Source organism: Pholis gunnellus (assembly GCF_910591455.1).
Source record: "Pholis gunnellus genome assembly, chromosome: 2".
Classification (NCBI taxonomy): Eukaryota; Metazoa; Chordata; class Actinopteri; order Perciformes; family Pholidae; genus Pholis; species Pholis gunnellus.
The window spans coordinates 13,106,553-13,128,208 of record NC_136536.1 but is presented as its reverse complement, the minus strand read 5'-3'; the positions used below and the strand labels follow the sequence as shown (position 1 = coordinate 13,128,208).

General features: G+C 42.5%; 3 protein-coding genes across 4 annotated transcripts; all 3 read right to left on the bottom strand.

Moving 5' to 3' along the window:
- Nucleotides 1-1,534: 1,534 nt before the first annotated feature.
- Nucleotides 1,535-5,010, bottom strand: LOC306710400 (protein lifeguard 2-like; the record flags this gene model as incomplete). Its single annotated transcript, XM_079178919.1, has 12 exons — nucleotides 1,535-1,684; nucleotides 1,792-1,845; nucleotides 2,015-2,110; nucleotides 2,253-2,340; nucleotides 2,559-2,596; nucleotides 2,734-2,773; nucleotides 2,864-2,914; nucleotides 3,012-3,065; nucleotides 3,166-3,230; nucleotides 3,372-3,460; nucleotides 3,596-3,686; nucleotides 4,996-5,010. 12 exons carry the CDS (start codon nucleotides 5,008-5,010, stop codon nucleotides 1,535-1,537), a joined length of 831 nt encoding a protein of 276 aa, XP_079035045.1.
- Nucleotides 5,011-5,814: 804 nt separating this feature from the next.
- Nucleotides 5,815-8,403, bottom strand: mfsd5 (major facilitator superfamily domain containing 5). 2 transcript variants are annotated; one of them, XM_079169077.1, is made up of 2 exons: nucleotides 8,289-8,403; nucleotides 5,815-7,894 (listed from the first exon to the last, which is right to left on the bottom strand). In XM_079169077.1, exon 2 carries the CDS (start codon nucleotides 7,811-7,813, stop codon nucleotides 6,368-6,370), a length of 1,446 nt encoding a protein of 481 aa, XP_079025203.1. In that variant the 5' UTR covers nucleotides 7,814-7,894; nucleotides 8,289-8,403; the 3' UTR covers nucleotides 5,815-6,367. The 2 variants fall into 2 exon arrangements, with proteins under 2 accessions (XP_079025203.1, XP_079025204.1); XM_079169078.1 differs by lacking the exon at nucleotides 8,289-8,403 and adding an exon at nucleotides 8,095-8,213.
- A 733-nt stretch (nucleotides 8,404-9,136) lies between these two features.
- nr1d4a (nuclear receptor subfamily 1, group D, member 4a) lies at nucleotides 9,137-19,515 on the bottom strand (the record flags this gene model as incomplete). Its single annotated transcript, XM_079179316.1, has 8 exons — nucleotides 9,137-10,544; nucleotides 10,682-10,892; nucleotides 11,027-11,212; nucleotides 11,313-11,884; nucleotides 14,096-14,240; nucleotides 14,334-14,422; nucleotides 14,514-14,813; nucleotides 19,494-19,515. The coding sequence occupies 8 exons, from the start codon at nucleotides 19,513-19,515 to the stop codon at nucleotides 10,348-10,350; spliced, it is 1,722 nt and encodes a 573-aa protein (XP_079035442.1). The 3' UTR covers nucleotides 9,137-10,347.
- Nucleotides 19,516-21,656: the final 2,141 nt, after the last annotated feature.

The following is a 21,656-nucleotide window of genomic DNA, read 5'->3' as shown; positions in this document are numbered from 1 at the left end:
GGAGAATATTCATAATATGTTGAAAGACACCTCCATAATACTGAGGTGTTTAGGCTGAAAATATAAAAATGAAGTTAGGCTCCCTTTGTCCTATGAAAAGTGGCATAATAATATTTTTCTTAGATGGTGTTTCATGATTAACACAGGCTAAAGGTACTGCTACTAAAGGTAATGTGGAAGTGTTAGGGCATTTTATTACTTATTAAAAGAGATAGAGAGATATACTCGGTGAGACCATTCAGACACATTCACCCTTTAATAAATCAATACAATAACACTAATGTGTTGGTCAAATACAGGGTGCTCTAAAAAACAATATACTGCATCAATATCATTACATAAAGGTAGTCCAAGGCCACTTTAGACGACTTATGAATTCATATCAAGCTTCAAAGTCACCATTTTATATCACAGACTATCTGAAATATATCATTCTGTCATAAAAAAATAAACTTCAAATGTCATGAAATATAGCTTTCAAGCCCTTCCACAAAAACAGGCCTTATCAAAAGTTACAGTAAATTCATGCATGTATGGCACTTTCATCTTTATATTTGATTATCATGTGAAACCACTTCAGACCAAATAAAGAAGTTTAAATAATATCAAGACCGAAAACTATAATGTGAACAATCAATCTTTGCCCAAACTAAATGGGTTTCATGAAGAAAGAAATATATATCTACACAATCTTCATTCAAAACATTTCAGGTTCAAACACACATATTAAGCAAATGACATACTACTAGTAAACAGCACAACAATCGGAGTGCAATGAATGAAAGAGTGAGTTAAATGGAGTAAATCCAACATATATACAGCGTACAGTAAATATGAGGAACAAATCAAGGCAGAGATGAGTAACAATATCCCAAATTCAATGAATCGTATTTCTAAGTTGTCATTAAAAAGCTAAATAAAAACAACATGTCACCTATCCCCCCAAAACAGCATTCAGTTTCTTGTAATTCACAGTATTGAGACAACATTGGATATGCTTGAAAACACAGGAAAAGTATATTTTTATCATCACATTTGTGCTTTAAGTCCTTAAATCACCACTACCAACAATAGCCCAATGACGTGATGACTAGGCATAGTTAGAGCTTTTTAAGAGTCATGCATAATGTGTTATAGATCACATACCTCTCAAAGAGCACTGACATCTATTTTTTGCAGGACATTTGTGATATCTAAGCAGGTATGGACATAAAGACACCCACACAACTTCATATGAACTCTGTTTGTTTTATCTACGGTAAATGGAGTAAGATCACTGATTGTTTTTTGCTGGTTAAGCTAGTAAGCTAACCATAATGTGGTGTGGGTTTACAACATGCTAGAGGGGAGGGAAAGGTTGTAGACATTTTGGATGTGATCACTGACATACTGTACATCTATGTACATGTATATCTGTACGATAGATTCACAAAGTATTTGTGGCCTTATCAGTATCAGGCAAAAAATAAAGCGGTTACAATTGGAAGCATTGTCATCAAAATCATGTCTGCCTAGATTCCCATCCCTTACAGGTTTACTCTTGTTTTGTTCCGAAGATTTGGAGGAAGAAGGAGAAGATGTAGATGATATCTAGATAGATGTTGAGAGAGGCAAAGACGTACTCTTCTGGACTCATGGCGTAGCGCTTGTTCCCCATGAGGAGCTGGGTGTCAAATGCCAAAAACTGCAACAGACAATAAAACAGCAAGTAAGACATCTTTCGGTTTATTTCTGATTCTGATAGAAATGGTCATACATTGTTGACTATCAGTAATGGCTTGACACCCTTACCATTGTAAACAGTATGGCTCCAAGGACAGCATAGGTGGCATCCAACCAGGGTACCTAAATGGCAAAAAGTTACTTTATTAGATGCGATGCCAGTGTTTTAAATGTTTGTCAGACTTCACATCTGCATTTGATAGAACTATGCCCTGATTGCGTGAAAATCCTCCACATTCCAGTCTCACATCACACAACTGATGTGACTGCCTAATTTGACCGTCACACTTACATATTGAAAGGGAAGGACGAGTGCCAGCACCAGTCCAGACATGAACAGGACCATGCAGAAGACAAAGAGCACGCCTTGGTATGATGTCACATCAAACTAGATGGAGAAAGCACATGAAATCAAATGTTAATACAACAGCGTGAAAAGCTGACGTAAATGATTTTTTTCTCTCAATCATGCATACAGTATATCAAATAATATATGAAGTACAGTAAAGAAACATTGTTTTTTTCCTCACCTTAGTTTGGAAGCTGAAGACTGTGACCAGGAGACAGACTGCTGCTGTGATGCCCAAACACATCACCACTGACTTGGTGTTATAGAAGCTATTCAAACAAGAAACACAACTTACTGAAAATGTTTCACACAACACAGTTTTATAAAGGCCTACATGACTGGCTACACGTACAACCTCACATACTGTAAAGGAAATACATGGCTGCCTTATTAACTGGATGCACATGGGATCATGCTCGCTAAGGAGAGAGTCTAAAGCAGAAAGAGACAATGCAAAGTAACACAAGACATTGACATAAAAGTGTACCTGGACAACATCCCTGTCATGTAGGACAGCGAGAGGGTCTGCAACAGAACATATAACAGCCATGTAAAAATGCAGGTATTTTTTAAAATCTCTTTTGACAAGTCATAACCGGAGAGCATTACATTTTATAAAATGTATCAATGAAATAGTTATAGATCATTTAAGCTGTACTTACAAAGATGGCGAGCAGAATCAGATTCCATGGAAACTGTCTCCTGTAGGAGTGAGTAGAGTAAGGTTTAACATCACAACACTGTTTTGTTACGTTGATGATGTGCATTTCATTTTGAGAAGTTTGAACTTACCTTGGTGCAGAGCAGCAAGATAGGGTCAGATATGTGACAAAGAACACAGCACTGTTGAACAACAGAAACATAGTTAGATAGAAGTGACATGAACCAAAAAACGTACAGAGTGACTGTGTATTACTGAGTTGAGTCTCACTCTACTTACTACGAGGCCCAGTACCAGCCAGGGTTGGATTGAATGTAGTCTTTCACTGGGTCACTAAAAGGAGCAGAGTCTTAAGTAAGATCACTACCCACAAATACTTGTTCAATATTGTAACACATGAGAGACAATTGAAAAAGATCGGTCTTACACTCACCAGAATGTGAAAATAGCCACAATCGCGAGAGTCACCAAAAGCTGGATCATCAAGATGGCGTACACCTAAAAGAAAGCAATGAAAAAACATTGCATAGTCGTACATGTAGTGGCATGTGCTGAGCAGGAGAAGTTTAACAATATTAATTTGAGGTCAATTATAAGTGATACAACAGAGCTAATACTATAATCAAAGCTCTCTGATACCTTACGGATGAAGACCCTCCTGATGTTGCGATCATCCCAGGTGAACTCTGTGAGCGTCTCAACATCATTGTAGCAAGGAGCACTGGTGCCTGGACAACACGTGTATTTAGGACTTTTTGGTGGTGAAGATGTATATGCATAACATCAACATATACTTCTGTAATCCTACATTAATGACACACTAACATTATGATCAAATACAGAAGGATAATGTGTTGCCATACCTGCAGTGGCTTCCTCATAGCTGGGAGGAGTTGGTGACACCAAAGCTTCTACACTGGAGGAGCCATTGGTGGCCTTGTTTGCAAGTGACAGCTGACACAGTAGCACACAAAGATGAACAAGTTGTTACCTTTTTAGATTATAGTCTTTTACACATTTATGGTGAGGGTGAATCAAAAGTTTCAGAAACTATCAGTGTTGCATATGCTTTAGGCACTGTTCCCTAGAGTGTCAGCAAAGCAACATGATAATTAGAGTGACATAACACATACTAAAATCTGTGGTGCAAAGAATCAGCACTGTATAATGCACACTATTCAGGATGATTACAAGTCAGTCATATTGCAGGAGCTTCACTATATTAGAAAATGAAAAAAAGTAGGCTATCAAGATTAATGATCATGACGGATTTGCAGATGCCGTTGTACAGTGTTGTATTATAATCACCTAAACTTGGATTGATGTGTATTGCCATCACATTTTATGAACACTTCAGCTGAAGAGTTTTCCTTGCCTACAGTTACTCACACGCCTAATGCTTTCACTCGTCAACTGACAGTTCAGCTTCTTTTAGTACTTACACTTTAACTGATATTTAAATAGTTTCAGAGTCTATACAACTTCAACTGAACCTTAAGCTGATAGCAGTTACCAATACCAACAAATGAGTTGAATAGTGTATTACAAATGATTGATATGCTGACACAGATGCTATTGTCATGCAGTAGCAGCACGCAGTTGATTAAACCCTGGTTCATGACTCTCAGGTAACGTGAGGCTATTAGCATGCGGGGCACCAGAGCATCGGTTTCTCGTTATTAATTAATTAATTAATGAACTATTGAACGACGATGTTTAAAAAAAAAAAACTCAGAATTTTCAACACTGTTCTTACCCTTTGGTTGACATAATATGGGGCACAAACTGACTCGGAGACAGTTTAGCTTTACGTTAGTTAACTAGAGCTACAGAGAGAAAAAGGTTGTCATGGTGACGCATCATGGTAAAACAGTCTGTGACGCATTTCATTCATATAAATTCAGGAAACTCAACTGCTGAGCATTGAACACAACAGCACAACAGATATCAAAAATACAACACTTTATGTAACAGCTATTATTTTGTGGCTAAAAATGCTAATATACTGCGGGACACAAACGCATGTTATTAAAATCCGCTACCCAAATTGTAGTTATTCATTAAAATTACTCAATAATCTGCAATCTGGTGGTAATTACTATTGAAAAGCTGTCATTACCATTAAGCACACTCCTCAGACTACAGGGCTGGAGTAGAGACACGCAGATCAACTCACTGTTATGTAATAATCTAGATCTCATACAGAAAATCCTAATCTGTCAGACGTAAACATTAACTGAATCACATTAAAGAAAACTCATACCTTGCCCTTTGTCATGATGGCTGTCTGTCGCGTCCTGTTCTGTATGCCAACTAGTCAATGGGGCTCAGGTGTCTCCTTCTTTATTAATGTCGTTCTTGCAGAGTCTAGCTGAAGGACTGAAAGCTGTGTGAAAGGACCTCAGATTGATAGTGCTGTTCTTGCCTGCTCAGACTGGACACCAGATGACGATTTAGTGACGTAATTCCAAAACAACGCAGTTAGGACTCGTGCAGATACCCCTCCCTCACCCACAGAGTGATGTTCTAGCAGCATCTAGGTGAAGCTGCATCATAGAGAAAAGATGGGACTGTACCACAGCAGCAGGCGAAATGGGGAGGATGGATGCCTGCATATAGGTCGTTAGAGAAGTCCAGAGAAATCCAGAAATATGGTCTGCAGCAAAACCTAAGAGAGCGTGATATACAACTTGGCTCAAAAACGCTTTCTGTGGATATAAATAGGACTCTTGCATTTCTATTACCTAAAACACAAGTGGCTTTTTTCAGTAATTGTGAATAATTTACAGCTTTAACTTCTAAATGAATGTGCATTATTATCTATACAGTATTTTTTAAATGATTGGTGCGGAACACATTAACGCTAAAAGCTTTTGTTAATTTTGAATAAAATAAAAAAGTAGCTTAAACCTGCTTGAGCAGCATTAACTGGGAATACATTTTCCCTTTAAAGAAAAGATACATTAAAATATTCAATATTGCACTATTTTGGATTATTTGGAAACCCAAACTGATGAATACATATTACAAAACATCAATATAATCACAAAATTAAATTCCAGTTATATCCAACAAATATGAATTATGTAACATATGTACGCTTTTATTTAAAAGTGTAAAGATCACAGATAATATGAGAAAATATCCCAAAGATGATGCAAAAGAAGTATTCAAAGTAAAACCAACAAACTGTACATTTCTCTTTTCAATAAAACTACACATATTGTGTCAAACACATCACCCCATCTCCCTATTGGTGCACATAATGAGGCAATACCGTGTTATCTGGAATAGTTTGATATACAGGAGTTTTGGACATTGCAGCACATTACTTGACAAATGAAGGTCGATATGGCTATGTTCCCAAAGAAGCCCTACCCAGACAGGATTAGTAAAAGTACCTCCCAAAAAAAACACAACTAAGAAGCAACACGGTAACAAGTACAAATGAAATTAAATATAACTGCATTTTTTAACCCCCCCCCCCTTTGGACTTTGATTTCCTTCAGTCCTGCATTTGGCAAACTATAGACTTATGATCATTGGAACACATGGGGTCTCTACTTTTAGTCGCACAAAACAGGCACGTTACATTCAAAACCAGTCAAGCATAAATAAATATGTGGTCCCTCTCCTCAGTCCATGTCCCCCTCGTCTCTGGTTCCTTCCAGTCTCAGGTCTGTGTCATTTCTGCCCAGAGTAAACAGACTGACTACAGCCATCAAAGCTGCCAGCATCATAACAGCACAGCCTCCAAACATGTGTCTGGTGCCGCTACCTTCCTCCCCGCCACCTGTTCCTGATATCTCCCCATGAAGCGCCAGCAGCCCTATGCAGGCCAGCAGATGCAGAGGCAGTCTGAACCAGGCCAGCACACTGGCCCTCTTCTCCTCTGGGATCACCCTGCCCTGGAGAAAACTGACGGCAGGGAAATAGAGCCCACAGGCCAGCTCCAGCAGCAGGAAGGCCAGAAAGGATTCATGAGGTCTAGGTTGGCCTGGGGCAGTGGAGAAGGTCAGCATGAAGAGGGAGAAGAAGGCCATCAGCACAGCCAGACAGAGAACATGGCCAGGCTGTAGACGATAGCGTGTGGAGGTGGCTACTCGGTACAGCAAGGAGCCGGCCATGCTGGCAGCCATCAGGCAAGAGAACACTATTCCCAAAGGAGGCCCATGTGGGTCCAGTACCGGGGTCCACAGGAAAACAAAAATGTAAAGGACACTTTCAAACAGAGCCTGCACTCCACCTAAGAGCATGACTCTCCTGTCAGACAGCAGGCAGCGCAACCCGTCATGGCAGCTGCGCGAGAAACGGGCCCTCGCAGACAAACGGGTCACGCCTGCATTTGGAGTACCAAGAGGCAGTTTTTGTTCGTCCCCTCCAGGACCGTCTTCAGCCTCTTCCTTGCCCCAGTCGGTTAGCACCACCCAGCCACAGCACGCCAAGCAGGGCACAGCCAGGAGAAAGGGAGCCACCGGCCCCAGGTGGAGCCATTCAGCCAGCAAGTTAGCCACCAGCCCTGCTCCCACAGCGAGCCCGTGATTCCAGGTAGCAGCTTTGGTGAAGGTACCGGGGATCCACTCCCTGGGGAAATCGTGGACGACTACATGCCGGTGCACGTACCAGGCTTCAAATGTGGTGGTGAGCAGGGATGTGGACAGACCCCCCAGGATCCGACCCAAAATCAAAACAAAGTAGTCTGTGGACAGCTTGGTGAGACAACAGGCAGAGTAGGACAGGCAGAAGAGAAGACATGTCTGTCTGCGACCCAAGACTTGAGGGAGCCAGCCTGAAAAGGGAGCAAACAGAACACAGGAGGCCAGGCCACACACGTATAAGATGGCTATTTGGGATTCCAGGAAGCTGTAGTGACGGTAGAGTTTGTAGAGGTAAGGACCCTGGAGCCAGTCTGCCCACAAAGCCAAAAGGTATGCCCGAAGGAATACGCTCTGGAAGCGACGGAAAACTGGGTTGGCTACAGCAGGAGTAGACTGAGGGGGGACGAGGCGGCGTGCTGTGAGCTCGAGGCCAACACACAGGGCAAGCAGGAAGATGATGGCAAGATATGCTGTCACCAACATGGTGTGATAGTCGGCACCCACTTGCGGTCAAACCTGAGGTCCTGGTCCGTTTTCGAATGTCTTCCTTCTGTTTCTCAGCACCTGTGGAGATACAAGGCGAACAACAAGTACAGAAAGAAGAGAGTTACCAGTGATCAAGTTAGCTATAGTAATTAGCCATGTTAAATCCGCAGCTAACTTGGCTAATACGCTTTTACTTTTAGGAATCCAAGTTAGTTCACTAACGCTACTCAATAAAATTGAGTTTACCAAGCCAGTTACGGCAGTAAAGTGTGGGTTACCTTCATCAATGGCGGAAAGCCTGACTTACGTCAATTCAGTTTTGTTTACTTAAAACACGTATAAAGCTGAGAGTGCCTAACGTTACATGCTAACGCTAACCTACAAGCTAACCTGCTGCCGACGTCAAGATAAAATAGTTCTTTGCATCACTATCGTACCATACGTTTTCCACTTCTGTAACATGATATCTTACCGTGTCATTTGACAGCAGTCCCATATTAGTTACACGACATACAAAACATAACACAACAAAGTGATGGTGTTTGATGAGCTATGGTAGCAAACACACCAGCCACTTCCTGGATGCTGGATCCATTATTTCACCACAAGGTGGCGTCACTACTTCGCTTTCTGATTTCCAGCGGTAGGAGAAAGTTGTGTCACGTGTCCACACATCCTGTGTTGCAACTTTTTCAGAGTGCCAGTCCACTCTTAAGGTTGTATTTGATTCATTTACATTACTTATAGTCCGTTATTTGAAGTGTGTACAACATGCTATAATGACAATGAACTATGTTGTTTTGCTCTATCTGACCTAGATTTTTAAGCTATGAAGGCAATCACCACTCTTAAAGTGAACGCAACCTGATAATAAAATGCCTCTAACTTTATTTAGATGTGCCAGTGCACACTTTGATTTGCAGTATAGGTTCATCATTATTATACAGCCTACTGTATGTCATTATTAGCTGCCACTACTGATGTAAGAGGGCCACAAGATTAAGAACCAGTGGTTTAATCTTAAATCTTAACAATGTATTCTATTTTATTTGTATTTTTTCATGTCAAATCTTAATCTGCAAAGTAACATTTCCCTCTAAAATGTAGTGGAGAAGTACATAGCATGCATAAAAGCAGCAAGTACCTCAATATTGTACCAATGGTACAATACTTGAGTATATGTACTTAGTTACTTTCCACCACTGGTCCTGACTACATCTTCATTACTGCATTTTGCCCGAATGGACACAAAAGAGTGACGCACAAGCGGAGTAATACATAATTCAAACTTTATATAATTTTATCATTTCTATTTTAGGAATAAAGATTTACAAAATGTACAAGATGTGCTCAATCAGCCACAATCAAACAAGCAAACAGTGAGAAGACCAATCAAATAAGATCTCTCACCCAGAAATATCTCTTGTGTTTGTATGACAAACATTGGGGGCAGAGGAACGGTGCATGTGGAGTGAGTGCTGGTGATTTCAGGGATTATGCTGGTTGGTTTCATCGTCGGATAGCAGGAATTGCGTCCGTCTGAGAATCCCGACTACATATTCTCCTGTGCAAAGCCCCCTTGGCATGGCCAAAGCCCCACCAATTGCAGGAAGGACAGTACATCCGTCTTTACACCAAAGTCATCTGTCCGATCCATCACATCAATTCAGTCATTGATACATAAACATTAGGGTAACATAATATTTACAGCAATAAAAATAAACCAAGGAACTACAAAACCCAACATGCATGAGGCGTCTCAATCAGTCCAGCTGTCATACAATATAATGACGCAGACACAATGTTTTTTTGAGATAAAATAAAAATGCCGTTGACTTATGAAGTTGGCATATTTAAAACCAAGGTGTGCCATTTCTTTCTGGAAGATCAGTCAAAAATAGTAAGAAACAGAATGCATCCTATTGTGTACAAGTGACACATTAAAATAGTGGTCTCATTCCAGTACTAATACAGATGGTATGTTTGTGAAACATTGACACATAATTACCTTAACATTTCTTATTTTGCTATGTATTATATACAGGTTCCCTTTCTCTTAAACACAGGCTGACATTGTCAATCATCTCTAATGGTCCCTAAATAATAACTGTCTTTCAGCTGCTGCCTGTCGATACTGTACGGCTTAAGGAATAAACACAAGTGAACTGGCTTTTATTCTTAAGTACACTGGATATAATGAGCAAGTGCACAATAGGGTAATACTAAATCTACATGACCATTATTTTTTTTTTACTGGAAAAATGTCTCTCAAGAGGTGTTGAGGTTGTGTGTTTATTTGTCCCAAAACAAGCATGAAGATCAATAGTGAATCAAAAAATATGTTCACTAATGCCCTCATTTATCTTTTTGAGAACTACTCCCCAGATTGCACAATTCCTTTTTTCCTCAATTTTCAAGGAAGTCCTGTCCTTGGAAGATAATATGTGTGTGTGTCTGTGTGTGTCTCTGTGGTGTCATATATTTCTCTGTAAAACAGTTCGTGGCTGTGTGCTCCATGAACAAGCGTCTGTTCATGGGTCGATGCGAAAGGCCAACAGTTTGTCAGAGTGCAGATTGTTGAGGGTGCGCAGGTCGGGCAGGCACAGGAGGAGTTTGGGGAAGAGAGTGGTGTCATCTGGGCGGCGGCGAGTGATCAGTGACCGCAGGGCACGGATCAGACCTTCCTGTAGCTGCTCCACGGCCCGCATGCCTGTGATGCCAGAACGATCTGTGGAGCACAGAGGGATGCCAGTGTGAGTGGTTAACAGACACAGTTACTACATTATTGGTCCATTAACAAATGTCACTGCTCTGCAGCTTTTGTCACTGTTTTCCGACACATTAGGTAAATAGTGCACCTCTCACCTGCAGAGACCAGCACCACAGCCATAAAGAGGGCCATTTCATCAGGTTCTAGCCTCAAGGAGCCCAGCTTCTCACTGAAGTCAAACATTGCGTCCAGCAGAGAGCCCATGCCCAAGGCCCGCAGGGTGGACAGGGGGTACGTTTGGCCATTCAAGAAAGTCACTGTACGCTCCTCAGCATTGAACAAGGTGCAGAACCTAACCATCAGAACCTAAACACACACGAAACAGTCGAAAGAAACGGGAGCAAAAAGATCAGTTTGAGACAAATACGAAAACCAACATTTGGAATCACAAAGAAGGAGCCACATATTTTTAACAACTCATCTGAAATGTATGTCATTACCTGGAAGGTGCCTGATTTGAGCAGCATGACTTGGTCTTGTTGGCTAAGCTCCTGAAATCCTGGGATGCCCTTGGCAAACTCTACCACCTCCTTGACAGCAGGAGTGAAACACTGCGAGAAGGATTCCCATATCCCCTGACTCGTGCGCTCTGCCCCTGATACAGGCCACGCATTGAGAGGACAGGCCTTAGAGAAAGACAAAGGACATCGAAAGAATCATAAGCTGTTTGTCAGACAAGATATATTACAAAGTCTTGATCTGCTTTAGTATGCTTCCTGCACTTACCAGCACTTTAGCACCTGAAGCTAATTTCCATGGGCAGGTGGGCTGATTTTGGGTACTTCCTGCATTGCAAAAACTGTTATGATTGGCAGAGCTTCCCTTTTGAGAGGTTGCACTGTTAGACTGATCATGATTCTGATTTGCTGACACTAAGTAGGTGTAGCGATTGTTGTCCACATTGAGGAATGTAGGTTGGTTGCCATTAGGGACAACTGGGCATAGAGTGGCAGACGCAACAGGGCACGACTGATAACTCAGGGCGGAGGTGGGCTGAGCGGAGACTTGGGTAAAACTGGCACCCTGAGAAAAGGGAGATGTGTTATTGTTGGTGGTCATGTTTGCAGCCTTGGCTGCTCTCTCGTGGCTGTTGCTGCTGGTGAAGATATCACGGTAGGCTCTGGAGATGGCCCCAATGGCCTCTTTTGAGTGGCCATCTTCTGGGCTGCTGGAAGTCTCCCTCATTGACGGTGAGTCCATGTCCATGGCCGCCGACTCATTGAGGCTGTTCATGTAGCTTTGCATCTCATCCAGAAGTCGCTGCTTCTCTCTCTTGGGGATGCGGCCAAAACGCACAGCTAGAGAAGACATAAGCAGGGAGGACAGATCAGCTTTGAGTCAGTGTGACAACATGGACAATTACACTGGATATGTTTTGTTCTATATGTTTTCAGAGTTTTTTTGTTTTTTTTAATGATTTAAGATTATAAAGATGCAAGCACTAAAATGACCCCCAAGACAAATTATTTTCTTAAAGATCAAAAGGCAGGTGCATCCTAACAATACAGTGTTGCCATTTAGGAAAGACAGGACTGCTACTGTTAATTATGCTGGCTAGAAGCTGAGCATATTGAAACATGACCTATTACACCTTTTTATACACATGCATACATCAAAAGCATAAAATCCCCTTAAGTGGTGAGTGATTTCAAGGAGAATCATTTAAGTTTTGATATGAAACTTCCCTCTCTTCGCCCATCGCCTCATCCCTCTTTCCACAGTAACTATCAGCTGGAGAGGCTATTTATAGACCTCCTGCTACCATCTGCCTCACCCTCTCCTCTATCCACTCGTCTCCTTCCTCTCCCGCTCCCTCCCTCCATTTGTAAGTAGGGCAGTGGGGCAACGTGAGCGTGATGTCACTGGCACCAAGTATGTGAGAGGGAGAAGGACTCGAGAGGTGGGCTTGAAATGTGGACTGACATGAGAGACGGTGATGCATAGAAAGGGAGAGTATGTGTCTGTGTGTGCGTGCAATGTGTAGTTAGATAAGGCAGACAAGTTGCGCTGGTACAGCTTCAAAGACCTTTGCATGAATAGCATGTTTGAAACTTTTTTCTGGATGTATAGCAAAAAATGTGTATAGCAGCAATACCTTTTTAGGCAATATACTGTTATTCTCATATGTTAAACATAAGCAATTTACATAAAAACACAAAGCTGCAGTGTTGGGTAAAGTGAGGTGATCTACTTGACCCAGTAATATGGACAGTATATTGCTATGTTTATCAAAGATACGGTAATCTGTTCATTGCCAGCAGGATCCTTTGATGAGGATGTGGCCAATAATGTGGCAGGAGATGAATCCCTTTCATCATGGTTTTCAGAAAAGTGTGCCATCATGCCAATGGACTTATTAATGTCAATATATTGCAGAGCCAAAGTCACACAGCTGCTTGGTGTGAAATGAGGGTGTACTATTTATTGTGGTCTGTAGGCAGTTGCCTGCGGTTTTCCTGTTTTCGTAATGACTGAAGCAAAGCAAAAACGGGTTTCTAGGTTGTGGTCCTTATTGCTTTCGAAAATCGCCTCTAAAAGGGTCGACCTGACTTATTGAGTCGCATATCGCCACCCTATATTCTCTGTGCACCAGAAGTGTCAAGCACGTGCAGAAATAACACAAACCTGTTTACTAGATTAGGCAATGCAGGGTACTGAAGGGTGGAGATGAGCAGAAACCATACTGAGAAGAAGAAAGCAGGCACACTACACCAAGTAGGTCATGATGTACGAGTACACTATAGGCCAAATTCTGTATTGTTTTTCTAGGTCAGCCCAGCTGTTTTCTTAATCTGTGACGATAGGCGATCAATCAGTGTTCAGTTTTCAGAACTTAAACTAGGTGATGTGAGCATCACACCTGATAAAGCCTGTCACAACGACTGACTCTTTTCTGCATCCCTTGCTTAATTGTTGTCCTATCCCTCATTAATTGCAGTAAGATGTTCTATGGGCATACACAAGGTAATCAAGTTGACCCTGTTCCAATTTCCTAAAATAATTCCTGTGTTTGCCGCAGTTTTCCAAATGATAGATAGCTTCGGGGACTTCAAGGCTCCTCTTCTCATAAATCACTGTCTGAGAGGGAGACGCAAGAGAGCTGAGGGAACACGGTGGGTATACGTGGAGGAGGATGGGCTGTACTGAACAAGAACGTACAGGAAAGAGTATTGTGGGAGGATGCTGCAAAGGGCATGAGAAAGACACCTCGAAACTTAAGAGAGTGAGACAAGGCCAGATGGTAATCTTTGGCAGCGCAGTGAGTGACACAGAAGAGCAAGACAGGTGCAGGTCTGATGATAAAGTGAGAGGCTGAGCTACTGGCACGATGACCTCAAAAGACTTTCCGCAATAGATGTTTCACACAGACCTATATCAGCACTGTGCCTCTCTCAGGCAGCCTATTTCCCTGCTGCTTTGGTTAATCAGAGCACTGTGGCACTCTGGCAGAACTGCATGAGGGCCTTTCTAGTAAAAAAAAAAAGAAGAAATGTGTCATGATGTCTCACCATCTCTTGACATGCCAACAGAGAGGCATTTCTTGAAGCGGCAGTGCTGGCACCGGTTGCGGTTCATGCGCATGATCAGACAGTTCTCATTCTTGACACACATCTTGTAGTTGATGTTCTGCTGGATGCTGCGGCGGAAAAAACCCTGAGACAAAAAGAGCAACAGAAAAAGCACATGAAACTGGTGCACTGAAGCCAACACATTATTGAACAACACATGATTTTTTCAGTGGCTTACCTTGCAACCCTCACATGCATGCACTCCATAGTGGAAACCAGATGCAATGTCCCCACAGACTTTGCAAAGCAGAACCATTCCACCCGTCTCTGAGGAAGGGTAAACAGACAGTTAGATAAACTCGAAAAGCGCCAATCAAACGTCTATCTTCATGCATATCGACAACGAGGAAACACTTACTTGTGAAAGTTCCCGTGAATCCGCAAGGCCTCTTTCCTGCGATGGGGTGCGCATAGGTGTGCTGTGGAATGGCTGCTGCTGGGGGGGAACTGTAGACTTCTGGGAACTGGAATATCAGTTTGGAGGAAGGGGTGGTGCACCCAGCTGCCCTATGTTTAAACGTCCCAATCTCTGTGAAGGTGACCTCCTCTGGAGATGAGGGCTGGGAGTGTAAAGAAGGGGACTGTGTCTGGTACCCACTGGAGGGGCTGCCAGGGCTGGGGCTCGAACTGCCAGAGGAGCCTGCGTACAGGATGACTCCTGCAGACAAGGGAAAGAGTGGAGAACATCAGACCTCTGAGCCGAGAGTTCAAGCTCCTCCTTAAAGCACACAATGTCATTTAGATATTGATAACAAGTGGCATTGTTACTAAAGTATTATTATTAAATGATTATTATGTATGCCATGCCTGCAATTGTTGGCTTAATTAACCTAATTAAGTTGCATCATAAATTAAAGTTGGCCATCCATACTCCCTTTAAACCGTTACGCTACGCTTTGGATGTGATGGGGTGTAATGTTGCATAAGTTCTGGGCAGCAGTGAACGGCTCTGAGAATTTGATGCGTCGTTGCCTCATCCATCCTTCACGCTCACGCGGATAAAGTGGGCGCTAAAAATACTGCTGGGAGCCCAGCAACAAAGCAAGCAGGCTTCCAGTAGAAGCACCATCGAAGCGCCACGTTGTTGTAAAGGAGTCCTGCGTCATGCTAATGCAGCATTTATACAGGCACCATGTAGTTGTCGTTCCAATGTGGTTGTTTCTGAAGTGTTTTCTTCCACCCCCCCCCCCCCCCCCAGTCATGCGTTGTGGATGAGCTGGGACACGGCCTCACGTGTCTGCTGGATCTGCTGCTGCTGCCGCCTCCTCCGCTCCAATAATAGCCTCGCTCGCTCCCTTGGCACCGTGCCCAGCGCCAGCTAACAGCACGACACCTGACCGGCGCCTCACATGCATGGACTCCTGACACGGTTGCTGCCCAAAGCAAATCCGCAGTCTCGTGTGGAAATACATAACGATCTGAAGTCAGATCGGTGTTTACAAACACACGCTGACTGGGAAGCTCCCCGGGCGTGCGGTGGCACCGAGTCTCTAAGCCACTGCTGTTCATGCGCCACCGACGGTCGGAGAACATGAGTCACGTTTTTGCAAAGGAAAAGCCTCAACTGTATGGACTCGCTGGTGTAATGATATAACAACTCGTGTACTCGCCTACAGTTGAGTCCAGCAGAGAGACGGTCAAAATGACAAAGTGAAATATATAAAAAAAGGAGGAATTCCCAACATTGGTGATAGAGGGATATGCAAACCTGCAAGTGTCATCGTCGAAAGGTCAATACACGTTATATCATGTTGATAAACACATTATTTGTTTTATTGTGATCATAGCATAATTGCCACCTGCAAAGAAGATATTAGTTGTCATCTGCCCTCAGTCCGCATCGTGTTTGAGGGAAAATATGATATTGTCATTTTATATTCTTTAATGCAAACATTGCAAGACATTTAAGTAAAGCTGTTTTTATTCTTAGTTTTGGCAGCTTGTGATATCAAACAACTAGCTGTTTTACATGTATTAAACTGCATTAAATCCTTCCTCAATGCCCATGTTAAGCTACCCATGCCAACACTAATCTGCCAGGAACTTGAAGGCAGGCAAAGAAACGTGAGCAGTGAGCACTGCAGGCACAGCAGCTCCTCTCCTCTCCTCTCCTCCCCGTTTCTCTTTAGTTCTTTATCTCCTACTTTCACTCGTTCACCTTGCAGGACATGTAGAGACTTCCATGTAGTTGACAGTTAAGGTGATAGTGTTTGTTTGCCCTTGTGGTGTAAACTCCATGAACATATGGTTTGCTTCCTTAGAGCAATGCAGTGTTTACTGTGCTACTAAGCATGGCCAATCTGTGAACACTTGGGTGTTTGCAGTATACTTCATTAACTCAGGCTTATCTAAGGTCAATAGAACTTAGAATGATGTGCATGCACCTCGAGCATATCTCTGATACTGCATCACGCACTCTCATGCAGTTGAGGAGTTGTAGTTACAGTTATAATTTATAAATACCACGATATGATTTGAAATCTTAAGTCTAAATAGCCTGGTGTATGGTTTGATGTTGCTAAAGTTGCACTGGCACGATGTGCTCAGTCAAACATGATTTGAAAAACATCCTTTTCCGGATTGTATGATTTTATCTGCAGGAGAGACGCAGCTTCTATGTTTCTATATCTGTTTAGGCATTGTTTAGAGAGAGCAAGCAAACGGCGCATGAGGCGACAAAACGTGACGAGAGTGGATAAAAAAAAGTGAACGCAATGAATCGCTGACCCACTGACCAAGCTCACTATCACCGCAGGCGGCATCAGCACAGAAGCGTCCGTGCGAGCGGGGAAGCGGCGTGAGGCGGGAGGAGGGCGCGGGCATCTCACGCGTCGCACGCGGCTCTGTGAGGAGAGCCACGTGAGGAGACTTTTGACAGAGCGTTCACTGGAAAGACATGAATCCGCGCTCCAGCCAGAAGCCAGAGCACCTACAGTCCGCCAGGGGCTTATAATTAAACAGACGAATCTACTGTAATAAAGCAGCGTGCTACGCAGCGGGGTGGTCTGATTGTGCACTACCAGCAGCACCACCTGCACCGTCAGCCAGGTGCTGCATCTAGTTTACCAACAATATGTGAAATACCGCTGTAAGGTCTTCTATTGCTTTTCAGAAAGCCTCCACCAGGGGAGTGTGAGGGGACGTACTGTATTTGTGAGTGAGAACATACAGTGTACAAAGTAATGCAGTGGACAGTGGAGGAAGTCAGTCGGTTTGCTGAGCATTTGACAGATAATCTAAGACCTAGTGCAACTGAGCAACCCGGTTTCATTACATTCCCATACACTGTACTTTTAATTACATGTAATTACATTCCTCCCGGACTAGAAGACTGGGCTGAACTGAGCAAATTGGTATTTGTGTTAGGCAAGAACTTGTTACAACTGACTCCCACGCCAAAGTACGGTTGACCCTTCACATGAGGACAAGTATCTACAGATCATGAAAATATTGATTTTGGCAAACACATATTCCAATATGCATAATGAAGATGTAGACCTACAGGTTTTTTGTTTTTCTAAAATGTTGGACTGTAAAATGTTACAGCCGATCACAAACTCCCCTACCAACTGTTATGTTACAACTAATGACAGTTATGACAGTGTATTTCTGCATATGATCTGTTTGGGTCTATATTGTACGGTATGGAATATAGGAAATGCAATTGTATGAATGAATCATTACAATAATCTTTTGGGGGAATAATGCATTTGCATGAAACCCCTCCAACCCAACCCAATCATCTCTGCAGGAGGAATTGGGGCTCTGTGTCAACACACACACACTCTCTGTCTGTCTGTCTGTCTGTCTCTCTCTCTCTCTCTCTCTCTCTCTCTCTCTCTCTCTCTCTCTCTCTCTCTCTCTCTCTCTCTCTCTCTCTCTCTCTCGCTCTCTCTCTCTCTCTCGCTCTCTCTCTCTCATTTGATCTCGACTTTATGAGCCTTACAGCCCACCGGTGCAGCTATATTTTTGCCAAGTTATTATGTTTATGAGCTTTGTTTCTATCACTAGACCGACCTCTGAAAAAACTAAACTGAAGTCATGTGCATTCCAATTACTAATTGAAACAAAAGGTCAGGGAAACCACTTCAAGGTGGTCATTTGGATTTAGATCGGTGAGAGGAAGAACAAATTACAGACCCATGGAAAGTTAAAAGATGCACTGCCATTTAACTTGAAAATAAACAATTATATTACAAAAATATATAAACAGACAATCATTTAAAAGCTTGAAATTGCCAACTGTCCCCACCACAACACCGAGCATCCTCCGAACATCAAACACCACCAGAAAAGCCCATCATGCAGTCTTCATCTTTATCGGCTGACTAATACTGCACCTATTATCTGTGGTTGATCATTTAACTTCCTTGCTTGTTCCGTGACAACACTGGCCTACTTTGTCAACATTAATAGAAAGTCATAACTCGGTGAGAGGGTTTAGTGATGCCCACAGATTCGAGTAACAACAACGGTGCCTAGGGTGCGCCCATCACCTGTGCTGGAACGTGACTGCGCTTTGTAAATGATTCACCGTCAGTTAGGAGAGGAAAGCATGTCCACCTTTGGCTGACCTCGAGAAAGTGCTGTCTAAATACCACTTATCGGATGAAAGTCCTGCGGTTATCAACTCTTATGCTGCAGGCACTAAAGCGATGGCTTTGATAATGGAAACAAACACACCCTGTACGCCAAAGTTTCATTGTTTCCCCCCCGTGAGATGATAAAGGGTCAGTGCAGAGTTGAAGTTCTGGCTCGGACAGATAATGATTACAGTGACAGCCAGTGTAGGTCTACTGTAGGTCCACGTGAGTCTGTTTTCATGGAGAGAGAGAGACAGGAAGTGGCCAGCCTCCCTATAACCATATGGCACAGTTCTCTGTCAGCAGAGCTGCAGTCCTGGCGATGCCTTTCGACATTTAAACGCAGTTTATAGCAACTGTTTTCATAAGTTTGCGTAAAGTCGTAATTGTGTTTTTATTGAATTTAGAAACAAGTTGACGTCATTAAATGCCGAATTTTCATAAACCAATAAGATGACCAACATCAGTCAAACACTTGCATGAAAAATATATTTCGTGCATGACAACTCACATAGGTTACATAATTGTCAAGTATGCACATATGGAGCTTTAAGTGTTTTGCACAATGTTTGATTAAGTATTTCTCACTTTTTAAATAATTTTTCTTTTTTTTTAAGGTTTGAGTCAGACAAAGCTAAATACTTATCCCTATTGACTGATGGCAACAACATGAATGAAAACACCAACCAATGATCATATGTCTAAATCAGCATGGTATAAAGGAGCAGTTAACATAATGTTAAAATTAATCTTACCACCACCAGAGCTGTTATCCATTTCTCTTGTTGATGTCGATCACTTTAAGCAGACTTGAAGTTAAACGTCCGTAAATGTCACTAGACTGGCGCAAAAGTCTTTTGAAGACCGGTGAGAAAGTTAAAAAAAACAGCTTTGCATAAAACACCTGCGCCGTTGAGCGCAAAAATGGGAAGAAGTGATGGAAATGTCTCCAGTGCGCGTAAAGTTGTCTCCCAGTTAATTGTAGAGAGGTGTCCCTCTTGTGTGCTCAGTTCTGATCTAACAGAGGTGAGTTGTAAAGGCTGGTCTTCTCAAAGATACCTGGATGCCTTCTGTGCTCAGGATATTGCGCCTCGGCTCGAGCGCGTGTGATGTTGCACGAGCAGAGATTAAAAGATTTTCATGAATTCCAAGAGAGTAGAGTCAAAATATCCGCGAACAGCGTCAGGCATGACATACACGCCCACTGATACAAACACCCACTTCACTCACGTTTGCAGGTGAGTAGGAAATGTGACCGCCTGTCCCTTCGCTCAACTTGTGTAGTGTCTGTGTGGGATTTGGCTCACTCTTTGTATCTCGCGGAGTCACTTCTCTCCCTCTCTCTCCTTCAGGCTTTTGTGCATTTTCATTGGCGGGGATCTGGAACAGAGGGGAGTTTGATGCGCTTATTCGACCGCAGTAGGTTATGTGTTCAGTAAAGCCACACTACATGTGGGCTCTGCATGTGCCGGGGAGAGTGCTGCCCTACTGATACACATTTTATGCAAAATACGCAGCGTGTGGCGCGCAGGGATGGAGAGATTGGTGGATGAAGCACATGGACAATAGGCGTGGCTCACCGTGACTGCCTGTTCTCTGAACACTGAGACATGCCAAACAACAAGCAACTGTCAAGTGTAAGGCCCGTGTGCCAAAGGAAACTCTAAATGCGCAACTGAAACTATGTCATGCAACAACATGCTACTGGAGTGAGCCGATTGCAAACGCTCAATTTAGGCTAACATTTAGATTTTAGATTTAGATTTAAATGTAAATCCTGTATTTCATTATTTTAGCACTTTAAAACCAAGTCCACTCTGTGCTCTCAAGGGTCCGGTTTTTTTTTTTGTACAGTTTTCCATTGGACACCTATTTTAAATGTTTGTGCAGCAAAAAGTTCTATAACATTCAGTCAGCAACAAACTCTGCAGCCTGCTGTGTGACTCTGAAGATGTAGGTCAACTGTGCACAGCTTGTGGAAAGCGCCTCTTAGTGGCAAATTATGGCATCGACGCAAGCATGGTCCATCTCTAGACTAAATATATGTTCCTTAGAAGTGTCAATGCAAGAGGACACTTTAATGGTTTTATTGCAGATAAATAACTTTAGCTTTTGAAAAATCAAATTTCAAATTAGTCATGAAATGCGTTTTAAACTCTTGAGTTTTCATTCATTAGATACATTACACATAGTTGCTTGAATGTCTGAGATCATCAAAATGAGTTAAGCAGCACGTAAATTAATGTTTTTTATTATCAAGTTTGAAATAATAGTATTTTTTTTAAATAAACCCAATGCAATAGGTTTTATTTAACACTAACTGTTTTTTAATCTTAAACGTCAGTTACAAAGCTGTAATAAAAATGCTTGCTTTGTATTATAATGTATTCATATACTTGATTACTTTCCATCAAGTAACTAATTGCTTTAATACCTTCTTAACTCTTAAACATTTCTTTGATTCCCTTTCTCGTATACTTACTCGTCTGAGGAACTGTAAAGACATTTTTAACATGATAAGCCCAAAAAAGTAGATTCTGCTCAAATTGGACATGATCAAAGGCAAGGAGTGGCCTGATTTAGTATAGGCTCTATATTTACATACATCTTGACGGACTTATTTTGTCATCTTTCTGAGTAATTGTTTGCATGTTCGCTTGAGGGGGTTCCTTCTCATCGCGTCCTCATTGACAGGACGTGTGCCGCAGTCTTTCTCTCCGTCACTAGGGGGAGTCACAGTGCCATACATCTCCACGCAGGGTAGCTCCCATCATCGACGCCCCTGAACTGCCGGGACACAGTGACGGTTTGGCAACACACGAAGGTAATCTGACAAATGACTTAAATGATCTCTGAAGCGTGAGACCAAACGGCGTGATCTTTCCGAGCTGATGTGCTGCGGTGGAGGATTCATCTGA